Source organism: Lepisma saccharinum, chromosome 13 (assembly GCF_977018435.1).
Source record: "Lepisma saccharinum chromosome 13, izLepSacc3.1, whole genome shotgun sequence".
NCBI classification, from domain to species: Eukaryota; Metazoa; Arthropoda; class Insecta; order Zygentoma; family Lepismatidae; genus Lepisma; species Lepisma saccharinum.
In genome coordinates this window covers 75,323,494-75,346,592 of record NC_139241.1, presented here as the reverse complement: position 1 = coordinate 75,346,592, position 23,099 = coordinate 75,323,494, and the positions used below count along the sequence as shown (strand labels likewise).

Below are 23,099 nucleotides of genomic sequence, written 5' to 3'. Positions count from 1 at the left end.
TAATGTGTACTTGTGTCAAAGCATGCCAGTGGGCAGCTTTCGGAAAACAGCATTTGAGGATTTCACTAATCAAATTCAGTCTTGCATGGCCTGTAATGCAACCACAGTCAGAAACAGTGCTTTGATTGGTTCATCCCTAAGTTACATGGGTTACACGAAAGGTCAAAGTTAAGTCCAATTTATGATCACATAGAGAGTAATCGGGACTAGACCTACATTTTAAAGTTGGATCAGAACCATTATGCAATGCGCTAAACCCACGACCCTCTGATTACAAGGTGTTGCAATCAGGAAGGGCCGTTAAGAGGGAAACATGTGTAGAGTTGAAACCTGAGAGCAACAATGCTTACCTTGGGATCATCTGGAGGGTCGTATTGCACTATCCAGTCCACAGCAGGAATGTCCCAACCTCTAGCAGCCACATCTGTGCACAGTAAAATTCCAGACTCTGCATTGCAAAACTGGAAAAATGCAGCTGTTCGTTTGGCTTGCTTTTGTTTACCCTACAAGAAATAAACAAGCATTGTATTATGACATTTGTCAATTATCGTTATTGTCTGTTATGCTAATAAAAGAAAAGAAGAGCACCCCTGTGCTTTGCACCATGCCATGAAGGCATATAGGGGGTGTGGAGTTAGGGCCCCACACTTTCTTCATCACGGCCGAAGGTGGGGGTAATGTGATCAGCACCATGCTCCTGGCCATCTTTACCCCCCTCCCCTGCTGCCATTTTTCCTCTAGGTATCCACTTTATACAATGCTGGGTTGGTGCCGGAGCCACTTGTAAATGTGGAAAAAATCCCAGTCCTCCCCTGCAGGGATCAAACCTGGGTCTCTCGCATGGTAATGAGATGCCCTAACAGCTGAGCTACCGCGACAGCTCTGTTATACTGATGGGAGTAAATAAAAAGAGGAAATGCCGGAAGAGCTTGCATAAAAATGAGAAGAAAAATTAAACCCAAAAGACACTGGAGAACTTCAAAATCGTTGTCTGGGCAGGCTGCATACTCAAGACATAGTTATAAAAAAATATAGTATGTACAAACTAAGTTGCCTTTATACTCAGACACACTACTATGGACAGTTTAAAGGACAGAGGTGTCACAAAGTGGATGCACTCCCCCTTTTTTTCGACACTATGATGGTTATGGTTGAACGCTTGATATCGACACATGCCTGAATTCTGCACTATGTTCTGGCAGACACAGGGTCACGTATGTTTGCTCCTAACTCTGGCGTTGTGCGATACTGATTATTTCTGACTGTCATTGATGAACCTCCAGAGGTAAGGTCTAGACTTATTGGACTTCAGGCTAAGAGAGCTGAGTAATCTTCAGAACCTCCTCCAATCCACTGCCCGGGAAAGGTCTTATTCAGGTAATGACACACTTTCAACGAGACGTGTGCCAGAACATGGAGCAGAATTCGGATGCTACAAAAATAACGGTCTCCATACTGATGTTCTGGATTCTTAAACTATCAGATGTGTGTCCATATCAAGCACTGAACCCTAGCCTCTGTAGTGTCAAAAATAAAAGAGGGTACGCTCACTTTGTGGCCACTCTGTACAATCTTAACTACTTAAGAAGTGACACCACTGGGTATTGAAGCCAGGACTACATAATTACAAAGCAACAGACACAATATTGTTAGATTGCGTGTCAATCTCTTCATTATTTGCAGAGGAAAGAACTACGGATGCAATGCATGTTTCAACACTCATGCATTTCTTATAGAGAATAAGGAAGCTTGTTCTTCAACTTCAAAGTATTCACTACTCAGAGCAATGGTTTGGCATTTTCGTAACAGCAAGTTCTTGAACTTTTCTTCTCCCTTTCCATGTGCTTTGTGCAGTTATATTAAATTTCTTGTTCCTAGAGCACTTACTGAATTGGCCCGAAAATAAGCTGCACCCTTAAAGTTTGAGGGAGATAAGAAAAAAAAAAAAGATAATAATAAGAGCCCGGGTGGATAAAAATCATGATCTTTTATTTAAAAAATCATTTTTGATGAATGATCCTTTAATTTAAATATAATTTTTTTTTACTTAAATCAATTATTTTAAAAACACGCTTAAAATTGCTGGTGTGGTCTTTGGCACCTTACATATTCATTTTTTTAAATAGAGAAACGCTTTTTCTATTAAACGGCTCTGTAAAATATTTGAACAGTTTGATTAAAGCAAATAAAAAATTGTATGTAAATATACATTTTTCTGTTTCTGATACTGTATATATGAACCTACAATTGAAATGCTTGTTGAATGTGTTAATGAAACTATAATATGTAATTTCAGTTAACTTTTCTTCCAGTGAAAATAAAACATTCTGGATATACTCTATAATTGTAACTTAAAATATATTTTTAAAGTCTTTGAAGCTGAATTTTGGCAATTTTTTAAATGATAGTATGCAAAATATTAGGTGCCATTTTATTTACAGTTTAATGATAATGACACTATTTACGGTTTAAGAAGAATAGTATTTTGTATATTTTTCTACACAAAATACATATTTGCTATTTTTGCCTATAAAAATTATTGAATTTTAATTCAAGAGGATTTAAGTGTGTTTACATATTATATTTCCTTTCCTATAATATTCACCACACCAGTACATATATTTTGTTTTTTTCCTCTCTTCGAGCCTAAAATTATTTATTTAAATTGCAATTTAAGTCAACCTGATTTAAATCTATCCACTTTGATCAGAGAGATTGAGGGAAAAAAAATTATCAGTCGCAATTTTATTCTATGTATTTATTATTTGGAAAACAATATAATTTCCTTTCAGCACATTTTCTTTTCTTGTTAGGCACAGTATCAATCATTATTAACTTCAGTAGAAACACGTAAACATTTTTCTTAACATAGAGTATACCAGCACAGTGTTGTTTGGTATCTAATACACTTGCATTATTTAAAAAATGGAAATAAGCACCATTTGTAAACAGCATATGACATGACGAAATGTCATAAAAACCAAGGTTGCAAATATAAGCTACATCCTAACTTTCCACTGTTGAAATTGGGATTGTCTGGGAATGAAAGCATTCTGCTGCGGCCCGCCTGCAGCGCATGCGCGTGCAGCGAATCGACTGACTGACTTGTTCATGTGAGCTCGGCCGTGCAACATAGACAACGCGTGTCTCCTACTATCTACAATGTATTAGACAGTTGTAATTAATGTTCTACATACCATTATGTATTATTTAGTATTATAAATATTCTAAAAAAATATTTAAAAAAATGTTGCTGTAATGACCGACTTATGATGCGTTGAGACTCTGGTAATTCAAGAGAACTGTTTTACCTTAGGCGCAGTTCTACCAGAAGAATAACACGGTACATCGATTTAGATTTTAGAATATTTATAATACTAAATAATACATAATGGTATGTAGAACTGTAATTACAACTGTATAATACATCGTAGATAGTAGGAGACACGCGCGTAGTATGTTGCACGGCTGAGCTCACATAAGCAAGTCGGTCAGTCTATTCGCTGCGCGCGCATGCAGAATGCTTTCATTCCCGAACAAGGATAAAAAGTGCACCTTATTTATGGGCCAATGCAGTCAATGATTTTTATTACAATTTTAAAATATCAGGTGGAAACCAATCTAAACAAACAAACAAAAAAAAGTTTGTAATTTGATACAAAAATAAAGTATCTTACACCTCCAGATATATACTTACATGTATACTGCTAACAGGTAGGTCAATGTAATTCAGCAATTCATGGTGGAACTTTACCGAGAGGCCAGAACTGAAGAACACCATCACCTTTTTATTCCTGTTCTTCTTCAGGAATGTAAACAAAACAAGGAATCTCTTCTCGGTGGGACACACGACGTAACCTACAATTAATGAAACAATGCCATTAATACAATAAAAACTTCAATAATATTTCAAGGTGTACAGTACTGGCAGTGCAATCATGAATAACGAGCAGATTTTTAGGTAAAAACATATGTTTTACCTTGATTCAGAAGACATCCATACTTGGAAGGAGTGTCGACAATTAGCTGCAATGTAAACTGGGAAGTCTCATTTCACATAAAAATGCATTATTTGACCTTCAGCACATAAAACACATGTTTGTACGGAGAGAACAGGAAATGTACATATACAAGTTGTATTAGACACTCCAGACAAAATAAAGTTTCCAAATTCTTTGTGTAAATGCATAAAATAGACGAACTAGGCTTTCCAGTACATCATGTATAATTTGGTTAAATGGCCGCTAAACCTGGTCACGGAGCAACTAGTGATGTATTTTGGCTGTTTGTTGCAGTGGTTCTTGACCTTTGTGAGACCACAGCTGAGTAAATTTATTTCTAAGAAGTTGATGCCCTGATCCCAACAATTTCACTCAAATACATTTCTGAACTTTAAAGTTTATATGGAAATTAATATGCAACCTTAATTAATATTAATATATATAAAATATGGCATAATCAGAGTTCAAATATGTAGACTTGCTGTTAAATATAAAATTAGTTTTAAATGTGTCGTCAACCCGTGGGTGCAACGGAACTTTTGCAGCCCGCCGGTTGAAAAACACTGGCACTAAAACTGAAGTAGAAGCAAATAAGACTGGCTGCAAATGGGGGGAAAAAATCTATAAAATAAATTTGGAGTGGGCCTATAGTTTGAAATGAGATCCGGAGCACTCTTGCCTCCACTGAGGATTGAACCTCAGACCCCTTCTTATTACAATGCAACAGCATTACTTTATTCCACCAGATGCCCATTCATGATTATAAAAGGAACATTCTATCAAAAAGCAGGCCTTTTCCATCAATAGTACTTGCAATTGTTCCCTGTGATCTACAGGCTAAATGAAATCTTAATCTCTGATGAAGTAGCTAACAATTTTGTTAAGTATAGAGAATATTCAGATGGAAGCAACACATGACAGTGAAGGGGTCACATTGAAGTGACAAGTGACATGGGCACCTTCAGTCTGTAAGCAAGCATCCACCATGCATGCACAAACAAGACCAAGGCAACATGATGCGTGCCATTGAAGGAGCTTTCAGACTGAAGTCACAGATGACAAGCGACGCAGACTGTTCGGTATAAAGCAAAACATTCACCGTGCATGATGCATGCCATTGAGAAAACAGTATAGTCCGAGCAGCATGCAAGTGACATGATTAGCTCACTGTTGCATTTCAATTCAATGGATTACTGCTTCAAAGTGACACATGTCAATTGTAATTTCGGTCTGAAAGTTCCCTGAGAAAACAGTACAGACCAAGTGACAAGCGACATTTGCAGCTTATGTTCCATCGGTTCGAAAGGTTGCATTTACTCCTACGGGTTGGTTTGCAAGAGCAACTTGTTGCTTCCATCTCAAAGCTCCGTTAAACAGGATATATACACACATTCACGTAATACGTATACTTCTTCATATATGTTGTGAACAGTAAAGGTTTCTAATTGTCCCGAAACATCAAATATTTTGTTGTTTCATATTTTATGATATCAACAATTAAATTGAGACACAAACATGTAAAAGCCTGTTTTAAGTCAATTTCATGGTCAGGGTTTAAAAAACCCTGTGTGTAACAGCCCATGAAGGGTCTTGGCTTACCTAGCGGCTGCCAGTGTCCCTTCCACGCTTTCCTTCGTCACCTCTAAGCGTGGAGATCTTCAACCAGGATTGGAATAGTCGGGGGGTCAACCCAACGTATTCCCAGCCGTTGCAGTAGGTCTACGCGACCGGATTAAGCTTACTCATTCGAAGCTCCCCAATTTCCTCACGATGGTGGGTTGCCACCGGCCCTATACACAGGCCGAAAATTCCCGGAGACTGAACCTGGGATCGAACCCATGCCATCCCGCAGCCACCGTCCAAAGCAAAGTGCCTTAGACTGCATGGCAAGAGAGGAGGACGATTTGCTCATTAGGACTTGACATTTAATTTTATCCCTATTAGCTTACCCGTGCTGTAGGAGAAACTTACATACCAGGGGGGTGCCTCACAGACCACACTTTATTTTATCACTAAATTTCAAGAAAAACTAACTAACTCTCTCGCCTTCTCAAACCCGAAGGTTCATGACTACAGCAACAAAGGCCTTCCATCTGTCCCTATCCTGAGCAAGATCTACATACTCTTTTCCATCCCTACCAATTTCCTTTAGGTCCATCTCAACATTATCCCTCCATCTTTGTCTTGGCCTTCCTACAGGTCTCTTACCATCAGGTTTCCCAACAAGAATCCTGTAAACTCTTCTTTCCTCACCCATTCGTGCCACATGACGTGCCCACCTAAGTCTTCTTCATTTATTCATTCTAATAATATCTGGACATGAATACAAATTATGTACTTCTAAATTATGTAACCTTCTCCACTCACCTGTCTTCTCATCCCTTTTAGGTCCAAATATTTTCCTAAGGATCTTATTTTCAAATACTCTCAATTTATGTTACTCTTTCAATGTAAGGGACCAAGTTTCACATCCATATAATAATACAGGCAAAATCACTGTTTTGTATATTTTAACTTTTAGTTTCTTAGATATTAAACGAGAAGACAAAAGTTTATGAAGAGAAAAGTAACATGCATTTCCTGAATTAAGCCTGCTTTTTATTGACTCTTTAATATCATTTTCATTTGTTAGTTTTAGTCCTAAGTACTTGAGTTTGGAAACTGGTTCAAATGAGTTGTTATCAATAATTATATTTTGATTATTACCTAACACTTGGTTTCAGCCTGTAAGCATATATTTAGTTTTCTCTTTGCTAACTTCCAAACCTATCTCTTTAGCTGCTTTGAAAAGTATTTTAGCATTATTACTAAATTTCAAGAAACCATTTTATAATTGAATCGCTGTTTCCTTTCCTGATTATATATGTGCAGTTATTTATTAATTATAATAATTACTAAAATTACTATCATTAATAAAAAATAATAACCAATTATTTCATGAGTCTCTCACATATATTTTATCATTCACTAAAACTCAAGACTATCCATAATAATTTATATTAATGTCTTTTAGTTTGCAGAAGTGCAGTTGTTTATTAAACATGATAATTACCATCATAACCAACCAATTGTACACTGTCACTGGTATTAGTGTCTCGAATGACACACATTCAAAGATGGGGCCTGCTATACCCACCAAGTGCATTTTGCCTCTTAATTACATTAAGTACATTTATGTTTTTTTAAACAAAAGTAATAAAGAAAAAATTTCTGAACATCCTAGGAAGCGAATGTAATTTATTTTCAAACAGTTGTAAAACATAAATAATAGAGGTTTTGTGCCTGCAAGGCCCTCCCCGGTAAGCTAGGGTTAAAATTGTATCTGAACCACTATGTAATATGTGTCCACTGGGATTGACCAATATCTGCCTCTTTACTGCTACATCATGTAAATTTATTTTAGCTAGTTGTAAAATATGTCACTACAAACCTGTAAACTCATAACAGTAACTTCCGAGTGAAATAGTTTACTGTAATTGGTAAAAAGCCAAAATTTCAGGATTTTCTCTGCCAAAAAGCTAGCTTTTTATCAGAAAAAAACCTCCCTTCAAAAAAGCCAGCGTTTTTTACAACTCTAGTAATAAGTATAACTTTTAAAGCAAATTTAGGTATTTATTAACCATTTTAACACCAAAATGCTGCCTTTGATCCTGAAATGTGACCAGTTTATGCACTAAAATCTTGATCTCTTATTCATCATAAATTTGTGGCTCTACCGAGACATCACTTAAGCTCTAACAAGGATCTAATCCATTTACAAAGAACTGAAAATGTACCTTGCTCTAGGCCTGAAACTGTTGCTACGCTGTCACGGTCATCCACGCCTACATACAGAGGATCTTTCTTCAGGGCTAACTTGGTCAGGGCTTCTGTTTTGGGTGTCTGGGTTGCACTGAAGAGCATTGTTTGACGCTGCTCTGCAAAAAGAACACAAAAATAACAACAAACAAAATTTAATATTTAAATTGACACGCAATATGCACAAAAGATTTCCTTTAATAGTCTCTTCGTAATTTTTTGTGTATAATACTTTTAAAATAAATGTGAGATCATACGAGGCTGCACAAGGTTCGAAGAGTGGTTAGACGTAGTTGAAGATGAGACGAAAAGAGTTGTGGCTGGACTGATTGATTTAGTTTATTTTACTTCGTGTTTCTGCTACTTTTGGCTAGTTGCAAAGATGAGGATGAATGGCGAGAAGATGATATAGATGAAGGTACAATCACGAACACACATGGGCAGCAACAAAACAAATCCAGAAGGCAATTATACTGGTCATGGGTCCACATGCCAGATTCTCGTTAATGCATAAAATGCTTTCCAGGCTGTACTAGTGGCAGGGTGGTTGACATGTGGGTGTCTTGAGAAAGGGTCAATCCTTGCAGCCCATGTGGTTGAATTTTTAAACCCTATAATGCAAATTCGAAGCAAGTTTACTTCTAATAAAGGATGAAAAATTACTGTTTAAAAAATACAAAGGCTGTCGCAGAGAAGGTGAGAGTAATTCCTGCATAGGAAAACAACGACCTCCATTGGCTAGCAAATGTACTAGGGTGAAAATTTGGTTCATTAGCTGCCGATTGAGACCAAAATGAGCGCAATAGGTCAAAAGGTCGTGATTGCATAGCAGTTAAAAGACAAGCATGTACATGGACCCATCCAAGAATCATTAAAATGAAACAAAAAAAATTACAAACCACAAAATTTTTATTCAGAATCAGAATCAAAATAGGCACCATTGACAGCTAAGCAAGCGTCCATACGCTCCTGTTGAAAATTCGTCGTCAGGTAGCGAACTGAAGAAAACTTGCACTGCGGTGATCACTTCTTTGTTTGTCATGAAATGACAACTACGTAAAGCGGCCTTTAAAGGTGGAAATAGCCAAAAGTTGCAGGGTGCAAGGTCCGGGCTGTATGCTGGAATATTTATATTTTTCTCTTCGTCGCGTAAACCTGAAAAGCCCGCGCGATATGCGGGCGTGCGTTATCGTGGTGCAATATGAAGGAGTTCTTCAAATGCGGCCTCTTACGTGCTGGCACAGAGTCTCAATGTCTTCTTGGTAATACCGTGGCTCTACTCAGTCTGTCTTGATCGGCATATGCCTGTTGGAACACTGCATATGTTTCCGCAGCACTTTTCCATAAACACCAACAAAATTTTATGGCATGTCGCTGTTCATCTTGAATACTCATCGCGAAAAGCAATGTTATACACAAAAACTTGGAGGGGTAAACGAAACACGTTCCACGTAAATCAACACAGCTGCTCACTAACGTGGTTTCGCAACATGTGACAACTTGCTACGGAAACAGAATGAGTCATCCTACACAACGCGACTAGTGCCGAAACCATAGGCAGTGTTGCCAAGCCAGGAAAAAATCTGTCTCACCTTCTCTGCGACAGCCTTTGCATTACAAGGAAGAGTCTCTGTTAGATTAATAAAACTTCACAAAATACAAAAAGATTAATTACATTTCATACAAATTTAAGTGGAGACATGCAAGCTTCAGCAGGACTTCAACCCGGGTCTTTGGTCTACAAACTGAGCTACCGAGTCTATTCTCACCTCATTTTTTACTTTAGCTGTTTACCCACGTGGAATTCTCGGTCAGTGCTACCACAATGGAATCTGCTGTATTTGAAACACTGACGAGGTCAATGATGCATAGGTTCTACCAGCGTGGAATCAAATGTTACCTTATGATTTGGCAGAAAGCAACCACGTAGCTTAGATGTTACGGCAATGGCACAGTATGCCAAAGACCTAGTTTCGAGTCCTGGTCAAGTCAGCATTCCTTTGCTTAAATTTCCATGCAGTACATTGCGTGCTCCAACCCATGAAAATGAAATACACTGCACTGAACTTGCTTGGTAGACTTTGGCCCTCAAAGACCTATTACACAAATTTAATTTCAGTAACAGAAACTTACTGGGAAGTAAGTTGATGATCTGCTTCATCTCCTCCGCAAATCCTATATCTAATATTCGATCAGCTTCATCAATCACCAAGCACTGCATATTCTTGAACAAGAAATCCGAAGTGTGTTGAATATGATCTAGCAATCGTCCCGGAGTGGCCACAAGGATGTTTATACCTGAAAGTACAATATATGATTTAATATAACATACATTACAATAATATACAACTGGCAAGAAATTTGCTCACTCTGTACTTTGTACGGATGAGACAGAAGTTTGAAAAAAGTTAAGAAATTTTGGATCTTTCCCCTCTACATTTGTGGGAAACCCTTTTCAGTTGCAGCCACAGTTTTGAGCCGATTTCTAATACCATATTTTGTAACTTGTTAAATATAATCCAATAATCAATTTGTTTTGCCTTGTGTGTTTGTGTACAGGGTGTTCCATAAAATGGAAACATGAATCAAACATTCCTGTACATAATATAGGAAGGGTATTTGAAGTAAGTCTATAAGCTTTCCTGGAGACGTATGATGCACAGACTGTCTCAGGACATCGACAGATTAGTTCCGGAAAGGTTTCTGAGCTTTCGAGGGGGCAACGAGAAGACGAGAGTGATGTTAGTGCATGTTAACAACATGACGGGAGTCTTCATTTCTTAAAACAGAAAAGGTAGTCATGTGACATGTTAGAATGGGCTAGAATCTCACAACAAACACATTGGTATCTATCTTTATGAAGTGGCTTTACCCTTATTTTGCTTGAACCCACAGTATGAAAACTTGCACAAACGTTTACATTGTACTAGGGATGGGACCGATTAATCGGTACTCTATCGGTATCAGCCGATATAGGCATATCGGTGTATCGGTAAAATTACCGATTATTTTACCGATCCAATATATCAATAAATATCTGATAATTTAGTGCAAAATTCTGCCATTTTGTTGTAATTTTAATAGAAAATCTACATGCCCTACTTTCTAAAAAAGTAAATGTTTAAATGTGCAATTTCTTTCGCACCGCATTCACCTTGAAACACACATTTATTAAGGACGTCAATGAACCTTTCAGGTTCTTGAAGGACCATTTTTAATTTTATATCGGATCGGTAGAATATCGGTTATCGGTATCGGTAAATTTTATATCAGTACTTTATCGGTATCGGCCAAAATTTCATATCGGCCCATCCCTACATTGTACTAAAGCAAATGATTGATTGATTTGTTGTTTTAAGTCCACTTTATGCACAATAAGGCTAATCGGGACTGCACCTACAGTTTAAAGTGGGATCCAAACTACTATGTGCCTCCACCGGGTATCAAAGCCAGGATACCTTGATTACAAGGTGACGATGCTACCACTGCGTCATCGAGGAGGCACTGTACTAAAACAAAGAAATCTAGTACTGTCACTTTACAATTTTGTAAAAACAAATTCCATGACTTTTCCAGGTTTTCCACACCAAAGCCATTAGGGCAATTCATATATTTAAAAATATGTTTAAGAAGGTCACTATATGTGAGCTGACACCACAATCCCACGTTTTTAGAATATTCACATCAAATGTAAAAGCGATAATGACAGGATTGTCTTATAGTTAACAAAGGATTCTTCTTTATTGAAAAATCACAACAATTACAGTATAAATAATACATAACTACAGTAAAATCAATAATAAAATCTGTCGTAATTCTTGTTAGTGCAAAATTCCAACAGCCACTTCACGTACTAGATTTCTAGATGAAAATAGTTCCAAACGTAGCCTGTTCCTAGAGTATTAAATACACACTTTCTACTGTAAACACTCGAAATAATCAGTACATCAAATGGAATTATAGTTTGTTCACAATAAATTTAAATCTCCCTGCCTGGCCTTTCTTTCTTAGTTCAAAAACCACTACACAAAAAATGTTGATTTTTCTAGGAACACAGTAGATTTCCCTGACATTTTCAGAAAAGTAATTTCCCTGACTTCTCCAGGATTTGAAGTTTCTCAGAGCGGTAGACACCCTGTAGCATAAATGAGCTAATGCATGATTCTCAGTTCTGTAGAAGAATGCAATGTATTAGGGATGGGACAGATTAATCGGTACTCTTATCGGTATTGATCAATTTTACCAATCCGATATATCTATAAATATCTTATATTTAGTGCAATATTCTACCTTCTTGTTATAATTCCTATGGATATTACAAACACATACTCTCCATTCACTTCTTCTCAAAAGCAAATGTCTGAATGTGCAGCTTCTCTTGCACCGCAATCACCTTGAAACACGCATTTATCAAGTAGGTCAATGAACCATTCACATTCTTCAAGCACCATTTGTAATTTTACATCAGATAGGTAGAATATCAGTTATTAGTATCGGTAAATTTTATATTGATACTTTACCAGTATCGGGCAAAATTTTATATCGATCCATTCCTACAATGCACTAGTTCAATTAACACTTTCAGATTGATGGGTTTGGTTTATTTTATTTCACTTTTTGTGCCACTTTTGCCTAATTGCGAAAATGGGGATGAGTGACGAGATGATGAAATTGATGAATGGACACTCACAAACATCCACACACAGGTCGGGATTCGAACCTGGGACCCCTGACGTCGTAGCACCATGTGCTAACCACTCTGCCAAGGGAGCTGGCTTAACACTTACAGAGATCAAGGAATATACATTTCAGAAAACTTTAATGCACAGTACACAGTTCAACAGAATTAAATTTGTGTTGTAAGGAGCTTAGTGAAAAACATGCACAAAGTGCTACAACTTACACCATATTTTGGATTCTCTAAAAAAGGTAAAGTGTTCCCCTGTGTTTAGCACCATGCCATGAAGGCGTATAGGGGGTGCGGGGGTAATACCCCACACTTTCTTGATCTGGTCGTAAGTGGGGGTGATGTGATCAGCACCACACCCCTGACTGCCTTTACCCCCCAGGGTTTCCCCCAGGTACCCATGTTATTCGATGCTGGGTGGGTGCCGGGGCCACTTCCAACGTTAGAAAAGTTCCCGGATTTAAGCCGGCCGGGGATCGAACCCGGGACCTTTAGCATGGTAGTGAGACGCGTTACCGACTGAGCCACCGCGGCCACACTTTGGATTCTCTGCAAATAAGAATTATATATTATAGGGGTGGGTCGATATGAAATTTTGGCTGATACCGATAAAGTACCGATATAAAATTTACCGATACCGATAACCGATATTCTCCCAGCGGTAGGAGCTCAGATGAGTTTTTTTCCGAGGCGAGCCTCAGCAACTGGGCGGGTCGCAGGTGGCGGATAGCGAACGGCCATCAGATATGATGGTTAGCTGCGAATAAGGCAGTGCCGAATAAGCAGTCCCGGACCGAGGTGGCAGTGCTATCAGGGTCTGGGAGAGGTTGGTTTTTGGCAGGACCATCCTCAATAAAAACCCAGAAAAGCCCTTTTGATAGCACTGTGTCATGGCGAGAAAGTGCCGCCATTAAATAAGCACTGCCCCTGCTGCCTTGCAGGGAGGGGAGGGATCCCCAAAGGCTAAGGGAAGGAAACCCTAACAGAAAACCAAGGGTAGGGAGGACTCTTCAGGCATGGTGAAGCCAGCCTCCCTAGGGGAGTAAACCCCAAAAAAATCCTGGTCCCCCAAGCTTGGGGGTTTGGCGTGGGACTGACCATTCTACCCAGTAAAAGCACCTATTGTTGAGAAGCCTTCAAATCAGAGAGCCGGACTGGAATATGTAAGACGAACTGGCAAGAATAAGGATATGAGAGTAGGAACATGGAACGTATTATCTCTATACAGAACTGGAGCCCTAAGAAACCTTACCGAAGAGTTTAATAAATACAAGCTTGATATTCTTGCATTACAGGAAATTAGGTGGACTGGGAAGGATGTGTTGGAGCAGAAAGACACAGTAATATATTATAGCTGTGGAGAAAAACATGAGTTTGGAACAGGTTTTTTAATAAAGAAAAAGATGAAAAATCTTGTAATGGATTTTAAGGCAATAGATGATAGAACCTGCATTTTAAGAGTTAGGGGAAAGTTCCATAACTACAGCTTGATAACAACCCACGCACCAACAGAGGATAAATCTGAGGAAGAAAAGGATGCTTTCTATGATAAATTGGAGAGGGTTTACGATTCATGCCCCCAATATGATATCAAAATAATGCTTGGAGATTTTAATGCAAAGGTAGGCAGGGAAATCTGGGCTAAACCTGTGATAGGATCTCATAGCCTGCACCATGAGAGTAACAATAATGGAATAAAACTGATTGATTTTGCAAATAGGCATCAAATGATCATAGCAGGCACCTTTTATCCTCACAAAGATATACATAAAGCAACATGGAGAACTCCAGATGGGAGATCAAGTAACCAGATAGACCATGTAATTTTAGATAGTAAACACAAATCAAGCATTTTAGATATACGTAGTTTTAGGGGAGCAAATGTGGACACAGATCACTACCTGGTGATTGCTAAGATCAAGAACAGAATATCATGTATACACAAAAGGCAAGAAAGTAAAATCACAAAATATGATATATATAAATTGAAGGAAAGAGACAGAAAGAAAACATATCAGCAAAAGATTACTGACAGACTGAAAAACCTGGAAGATGGCGTGAACAACACCAATCCCAATGAAGAGTGGTGCAAAATACGAGATGTAATAATAAAAGTAGCAGATGAGGAAATAGGGGAAATGAAGAAACAAAACCGTAATGAATGGTTTGACGAGGAGTGTAAGGAGATAACCAAGCAGAAAAATGAAGCACACAGAAATATGATACAAAGTTATTTTACAAGAGCAAAGCTAGAAGTATATAGAGAACTGAGAAGGAAGGAAAAGAAAATACATAAGAGAAAGAAAAAAGAGAGTGTGGAAAGTAAAATGAGACAAGTGGAATCATTTAATGGAAAACGAGAGAGTAGAAGATTCTATAGAACTGTCAATGAAATGCGAGGATTCCAAACTGGAGCATATATATGTAAGGATAAAGACGGACGACTGTTAAGTAATGACCAGGATATTTTAATTAGATGGCAGGAACATTTTAATGAACTTTTGAATGAACAAAACCAGAATGGAAGTGGAATGGAGCAAGAACAGAATCAGCATACGGAAGAAGATCAGAATGTAACAAATCCCCAGCTTAATGAACAGGAAAAGCAGGGACCTAGCCTTGAAGAAGTTAAGAGTGCCATTGAGAAGCTGAAAAACAATAGAGCGCCAGGATCTGACAAAATAACAGCAGAGATGATGAAACTTCACGGAAGGGATTTCTTGAGAAGCATTCAAAATCTACTAGATAAAATATGGAAGGATGAAGAAATCCCATCACAATGGGAAGAAGGTATAATATACCCCATATATAAGAAGGGGGATCGCCTACAAACAGAAAACTATAGAGGCATCAGCAAACTTAACACCGGATACAAAATTCTCTCTAATATACTTTTCCGAAGGCTCTCCCCGTATGTAAACAAAATAATAGGTGACTACCAATGTGGCTTTAGAGAGGGAAAATCGACCTCAGACCACATACATACAATTAGACAGATATGCGCAAAGACAAAAGAATTTGGAATAAATACATATCACCTCTATATAGATTTTAAATCTGCGTATGATACCATACGAAGGAACGAGCTGATTGAAGCCATGAGGGAATTTAACATCCCACAGAAATTAGCAAATCTAGTAGAAGAGACTCTAAAAAAAGTGCGATGTAGAGTACAAATAAGAAATCAGCTATCTCAAGAATTCGAAACAAAACAAGGATTGTGTCAAGGAGATGCCCTGTCATGTATGCTATTCAATATTGCACTAGAAAAGGCTGTCAGAGAATCAGGCATAGACACTAGAGGAACTATAATAAACAAGTCAGTGCAAATGATGGCATATGCAGATGATGTGGTTATAATAGCTAGAACAACAAGAGCATTGCGTGAAGCTGTAGCTAATCTCCTTACAGCAGCACAAAAAATGGGGCTTGCAGTAAATGCTGCTAAAACAAAATATATGGAAATAACCAAGGTGCATACTAGTACTACACATCTTGAAGTTAACGGGCTCTCCTTCGAGAGAGTACAGGAATTTAAATATCTTGGTGTGTATATAACAGAAAAAGGAGATTCTCTGACAGAGATTCAACACAGAATAAGTATGGCAAATAGAAGTTACTTTGGACTTGGAAAACATATGAAGTCCCGGTATATCAGAAGGAAAACAAAAGTTAAGCTATACAAAACGTTAATAAGACCTATTTTAATGTATGGATGTGAATCATGGATTATAACTAAGAATGCTGAGACAATGATCGGAAGTTTTGAAAGGAAGATCCTGCGCAGGATCTATGGTCCTATATGTGAAAACGGATTTTGGAGAAGAAGATACAATAATGAACTATATCAACTCTACCAAGATATAGATATTGTGAAGGAAATTAAACTAATACGGTTAAGGTGGCTAGGACATATATACCGAATGCCAGATAACTCGATGTGCAAAAAGATAACGTTTATGCATATGGAGGGCAGGAGAAAAGTAGGAAGACCACCTTTAAGGTGGGTTGATTCGGTAGAAGAGGACCTAAGTATGCTGGGAGTTAGGAGTTGGAGAAGGAAGGCGCTGGATAGAGATGGATGGCGGAAGATTCTGAAGGAGGCCAAGGCCTGTGATGGGCTGTAGTGCCAGAAAAGAAGAAGAAGATAACTGATATTCTACCGATCCGATATAAAATTAGAAAAGGTCCTTGAAGAACCTGAAAGGTTCACTGACCTCTTTAATAAATGTGTGTTTCAAGGTGACTGCAGTGCAAGATAAATTGCATATTTAGGCATTTACTTTTTTAGAAAGTAGGGCATGGATATTATCCATAAAAATTACAACAAAATGGCAGAATTTTGCACTAAATTATCAGATAATAATCGATATATCAGATCGGTAAAATAATCGGTAATTTTACCGATAAACTGATATGCCTATATCGGCCGATACCGATAGAGTACCGATTAATCGGTCCCATCCCTAATATATTATAATAATTTTGGTGTGAGTTTTCATGATTCCTGAACAACAGCAATTTTCTACAAATGCTTTGCAAGTTAAACATAAAGAAGTACCTTTTGCCAATTTCTGAACCTCGGTTTGTCTGTTTGCTCCACCCATTATGAGCCCATACGTGTGATTATGATGTGCCATAAGCTCCTTCAGAACTCCAAACGTCTGCATCGACAATTCCCTTGTTGGTGATATTATAATACAGCCAGTACCTGTAAGTAAATAAGAATAATAAACAATTATGAGGAAAAATTTCATTTATAATTATTGCTACAGAGCAGATTTAGAGGCCCAAAAACTTGTAAACTAGGCAGACAAATAGGCACCAAAAATGATTTGAAAAGGCTCTATCCATATATCCGTGAAATGCACAATTCACAGGATAATCCCGACTTCAAACAGTGTTACATCAATAAAATCTACATTTCGTATTTAAGAGCTTATGTTCAATTTTGCAGTTCATTTAGTCACAAAATATGGTAGAAAAATGTAACCCACACCTTTCAAACACACGAAAAATGAATATAACAGTGTGTTATTTCACACTTCCGCCAAAAACTACATATGCATGCTTCTCTTTTTTAATAAAAAAAAATAAAATAAAATAAAATAAAATAAATTTAAAAAAAGGAGAAATAGACAGGAAATATAAACTTCTTATTAATTTTCATCACTGGTTGCACAGTGTTGGTAAGTACTGTTGGGGTTTAATCACCGAAACTAACAGATACTTGTCCGGAGTCCAGAAAAAAATGTCATGTGATACAAAATACATAATTTCCATTCACTTTGCAACAACATTGTAGGGACAAATGGACTCATGACACAATGTGAGAGTGCCAGGGTCTGTAGCATAATTTTCAGAATAATTAGACACTATGAGAGCACGGTATGTCATTTGTGCAGACCCATGAGAGGTACAGCAATTGTGCAAAAGTATCAGCGATTACATTTGAACTGATACCAAAAGACTGATATATATATCGATTCAGCCCTAGTTAAGATAGAAAACACACACATATAAACATTATGACAACCATGCCTTACCATTTCGAGGCTTGAACTGAAGTTTGTTTATGAGCTCAATGACTGGAATGAGGAAAGCCAAAGTTTTTCCGGAACCAGTTTTTGCAGCTCCTACGAGGTCACGTCCTTCGAGAAGATGTGGAATGGCTTTCGCTTGGATTTGTGTGAGTGTTTTGAATCCCATATCATCCACTGCTTTCAGGGTTTTCTCGCATACCTTTCCTTTCAGCGAAGAAAATTTCATGTCAGTCAGAATCTCAAGACCAACACTGGAGCCAGGCACTGTAATAAAAATAAGAAAGCAATTTAGCAATATCATCATCTTCACATATTAATTACTAATGCATGGAAAAAGTTTAATAATTTGCTTCTGTCCATTTATTATACTGCCACATATATCATACCCCAAAACATGAATGTTATAAAACACTAAAATGCTGACAAAGGCAAAATTTATTGTGAAATGAATATAATAAAACACTAAAATGCTGACCAAGGAAAAATTTACTGTCTAATAACACACTATAAACGCAATGTTTCCACCCTCTACCATGGACTTCAGGCAAAGATTCACACTAAAATCTGTTACATGGTGGAAACGTTATGTTTACAGTGTGTTATTTTACAATAAATTTTGCCTTTGTCAGCACTTTAGTGTTTTATTAAACATGGAAACAAGGCTTAATAGTGTTACCAATGAATATAACAATGAAGTTAACGAATTCGTAAATAAACTTACAGCTCGCAGTCTGCTCTTCTGACTTTTCTCTGACTTCACCATCATCTTCTGAGTCTTCTCTGACTTCTTCAACATTTTCTGACTCTTCTTTGACTTCTTCATTGTCTTCTGACTCATCTTCATCTTCTGACTCTTGTTTGACTTCATCACCACTTGAATCTTGTGTTTCATGTTCATCAGGATCTTCATTTGTTACATCAACCTGCTCTTGTTCATCACCTCTTTTATGTTTCTTCTTCTTTTCTATAAACAATGCACATAATTTATAAATTAATAAATCATACCATAAAAAAGTATGTATTAGGCTGAACAAACAGTCATGAAAAAATCCACTCACAATTCTAAGATAAAGGATACTTAATTTTTTTTAAAAAGTCTAAAATTTTATGATGAAGCAACATTTCCCCCCATAAATCAAGATTACTTGGTCTCTAAAAGGTTGTTTGACTAACAAATAATTTTTGAAAATTAGTATTTTATATTCTTGTTACTTTGTGTTGCATTTCTGACGATTAGATGAAATAGATCAAAGGTCCTCAGGTTTTATTATTATTTATTTATTATTTAAAAGTGTTTTTAAACTGCCGAGAACAGCTTTTCAGCCTTAATACACCAGTATTACATTTTACATGTTACAAGGTATCCTAAACTACAGTATTGGACAAGAGAACATTCCAAAATATTTAGCAAACATAACCTAAAACTACAAGAATTTTAAAAATGCATTAAAAATATACAATTGTTACATTTCAACTATAGAACTATAAAAGAGTTCTTAAATAATTATCCTTATATATGAAGTTGAAAATTGTTTTAACAACACTATCTATCTCACGGTATTCAAATTATAACTGTTTATGAGATACAGAACATACTTGTTATTTTTGTAGTAGACATAATAATTTGCTATTTCATCTCAAATTGATGCCCGAGGAAGAACATAGTGGTTTGAATCCCACATTCAACTGTAGGTGTAGTCCTGATCAGCATATCTGTACATAAAGTGGACTTAACTTAAAAGCAACTGATGAAGGGACACTCACAATGAACACATGCACTCAGAGTAGGTGCATGTGGGAAAATTTTTAATTTTTATATCTGCAGGCTGCATCTTCACAGAGGAAAGAGAGATGGCAGATACATAAATGCAAGCTCAGCCTGCAAAGTTGCCAGGTACAGATCAAAGATATATTTCATCCAGAAAAATGTCAAAAACCAAACAATCTTTCATGAATGATGATGGTGGGTGACCAAAACAAATAGGCAAACACAAGGTTGTTTCATTTAAATCAGGTCGATTTAAACTGTGATTTTTTTTTTAATCAGTGTTTTGATTCATTTGCTTGATTTGCTATATTTTATTTTGCCTTTTCTGCCACTTTTCGCTAATTTGCGAAGATGGGGATGAGTGATGACATGATGAAATTGATGAATAGACACTCTCAAACATCAATGCCCAGGCTGGGATTCGAACCTGGGACCCCGCCATCGCAAATCAGAGTTTCAAATTACTTTAAAAATGAAAGTAATTTATAGAATAATGTACGTAAGTAATTTGTAAATATCAGAATCATATTTGGTGAAAGTACACTAATCTTATAATCATTCAATGTGCTTATTACGGACCCTGTGGCCGAGTGGTTAGCACATCTGCGATGCCAAGGGTCCCAGGTTCGAATCCCGCTCGGGTTTGGTTGTTTGTGAATGTCCATTCATCAATTTCATCACTCATCCCCATCTTTGCAAATTAGCCAAGAATCGAGTTTCGCTTGCAATAAGCGAGAGATTGTTTTCCTTTCCATAGGTCTCAGTTCAAACGGGTTTCTCATGAACTAGAATTGTAAGAATTTCCTGGAAAAGCAACGACTGTGCACAATTGAAACACAGTAACATTATTTTAAATTCTCTTTTGTGAAAACTTTTTCATGTTCTATTTTCATCTCACAACATCTCACCTGTGCATAACAGGTTGTATAACTACCAGGATAAATGGTGTTACCATCTCCAAGGCATCTTTGTGTCCGTTTGAGCTCCCTTTAACCTGAAAATTGGTGCAAATTCCAATAACGACCCCTTCGAAATAACGACCCTTTTCCCGGGAACTGTGAAAGGTCGTTGAATCGAGAGTTGACTGTATATACAATACCAATCATTCATGTTAAGGGGAATAAACAACGTGGTTGATAATATAAGACATACGCGAGTTACTAAAGATATATCCGTGAAACTTACTTGTAAATGTTCTATTAATTTCAGTGGCCCCTTGTCACCATCCACTTAGGAACTCGATGCTTTACTGCTGGGTGGACTTCCGGTTCCAGTTTACAAGTAAGTTTCACGGACATATCTTTAGTAACTCGCTTACGTCTTATATATAAGAATCATGTTAAACTGTAAATAATGCCATTACGATTAAGCTCTAAATAAACATGGAGAATGATAATCTTTGCAAATAATCATTTTAAAAAATAACCAAAATTCTGTCACAAAGACTGTAAAATATATTTTAAGTTACAATTATAGTAGTACATTAAAAATGGTTTATTTTTACTGGAAGAAAAGATACTGAAATATGTAATGAACTGAAAAACATACAAGAAATTTTATGAGTGTTTTTGAAAACTGTGATGTAAATAAAAGTCTGATATAAGTTTAAAAAATCATCAAAAAGTATTTCTTAAAACAAAAATCATGAGTTTACCCACCTTAGACATATTTCATTCATATTTATAAAACCATGATTTTCAATGTATACCTACTTTTTACATGATCACTGTCATCTGGATATGGGCGTTTGCCTCGGAACCTAACGAAGGTACCACCAGTGGAGCTGGTACTAGGAGAATCTGTTTCGGATTCCTCACTTTCTTCCGTGTTCAATGAAGTTGCATTATCCTCAGTTTCTGCAAACAAAAAAAACTTTCAAAGTGAGATTGAAAATCGACTACTTAACGCGTTTGGCTGCCAATCTAGCATTTTGTTTTAAAAATAATAAATATTCTCATCCTTATCTTGATTTAGATAAGGCATTCCTTGACCCCTCAAGTTGCTACTGGAAACTGTAGGATGTTTAAGCAGAATTCCGTTGAACAAAATTAACTGAAATAAAAAGAACAGAATTTGCCTGCCTTCTGTTTTCTTTATAGAATTGCTTTCATATTCCACGACAAACATAAATAATACAATAATACAATCCAAAAATACAATAACACACAGCATTTGGCATTTGCACAAACGCCATCCACACTTACGGGGTTGAACTATAATATAAAATAAGCCCTAGTAGAATATAAATTCAAAGAAATATGAATGTACAATATTGTGTAATTTATTCACCTACTGATTGTCAGTCAACAAACTGTGATATATGAATCATTCGTGAATTATTATCAATGGATGACCAAAATGAATAGCATACATCACTCACATTTATAAAACCGCGATTATCAATGTATACCTACTTCTTGCAGGGCCACTGTCATCTGGAAATGGGCGTTTCCCTTGCAACCTTACAAAGGTGCCACAGGTGGAGCTGGTACTAGGAGAATCTGTTTCAGATTCCCCACTTTCTTCTGCGTTCAAGGAAGTTGCATTATCCTGAGTTTCTGAAAGAGTAAATATTATACATGTCAGTTTAGAGAGAAAAGATGTTGCACATAGAAGTGTCACATGGCACCTCTTTATAAGACTCATTGAACATAGAACTAGATGAATCCGACTTCCGTAAGCTGCCGAACTTCTGTATTTACTCAATACTGACTGTATTCCAATATTATTGCTCCCAAAAACTGTGGTGCTTATTATGCATGGAATAATTTGGACAGCCAACGTGAAACCATGCATGTGTCACACTGTCACTGCAAATAACACGTATATATCAACAGGCACAAATACAAATTACCAGGTTGGATATCTTTCACAATAATATTTTTTTAAAAAATCACTACAACAGTGAAATGGTCATTTCCCATGAACTTTCACTTTCTAACGGAATGTTCTACGATACCAAGAAAAGCGGGCTGTGCGGTTCTGTTAGAATTCGAGCATGCACCTCCCAACACAAAGGATGTGTATTAGTGGTATTTGTTGGGTGAGAAATAAAACTAAATAACTTCCTGAGTGCTGGAAATCCACAACATACTTTTGATCTCGCAGAATAAACGAGGTGGTTACAGAAGTGAAAGCTTTAGGGTGCTAAACACAATGGAGGGAAAGGGAAAGGTGGCATTGGTATGCATTGGTCCACATAGCAACAGCTTTATGACCTGCAACTAATAAATCCATTTCTTGAACTTGAATTGTATTGCACATTATATACCAGATACAAGGGAGAGTCAATTGAAAACCTT

General features: G+C 37.0%; 1 protein-coding gene across 1 annotated transcript in view; it reads right to left on the bottom strand.

Moving 5' to 3' along the window:
- Nucleotides 1-23,099, bottom strand: part of pit (probable ATP-dependent RNA helicase pitchoune) — an 85,116-nt gene that overhangs the window by 49,858 nt on the left and 12,159 nt on the right. The window contains exons 2-10 of the mRNA XM_083134458.1: nucleotides 22,212-22,355; nucleotides 21,510-21,653; nucleotides 18,751-18,993; nucleotides 18,033-18,293; nucleotides 17,048-17,197; nucleotides 9,933-10,097; nucleotides 7,778-7,918; nucleotides 3,698-3,858; nucleotides 351-503 (exon numbers count right to left, since the gene is read on the bottom strand). Coding sequence (XP_082990584.1) covers nucleotides 351-503; nucleotides 3,698-3,858; nucleotides 7,778-7,918; nucleotides 9,933-10,097; nucleotides 17,048-17,197; nucleotides 18,033-18,293; nucleotides 18,751-18,993; nucleotides 21,510-21,653; nucleotides 22,212-22,355 — 1,562 coding nt within the window. The remainder of the gene's footprint in view (nucleotides 1-350; nucleotides 504-3,697; nucleotides 3,859-7,777; nucleotides 7,919-9,932; nucleotides 10,098-17,047; nucleotides 17,198-18,032; nucleotides 18,294-18,750; nucleotides 18,994-21,509; nucleotides 21,654-22,211; nucleotides 22,356-23,099) is intronic.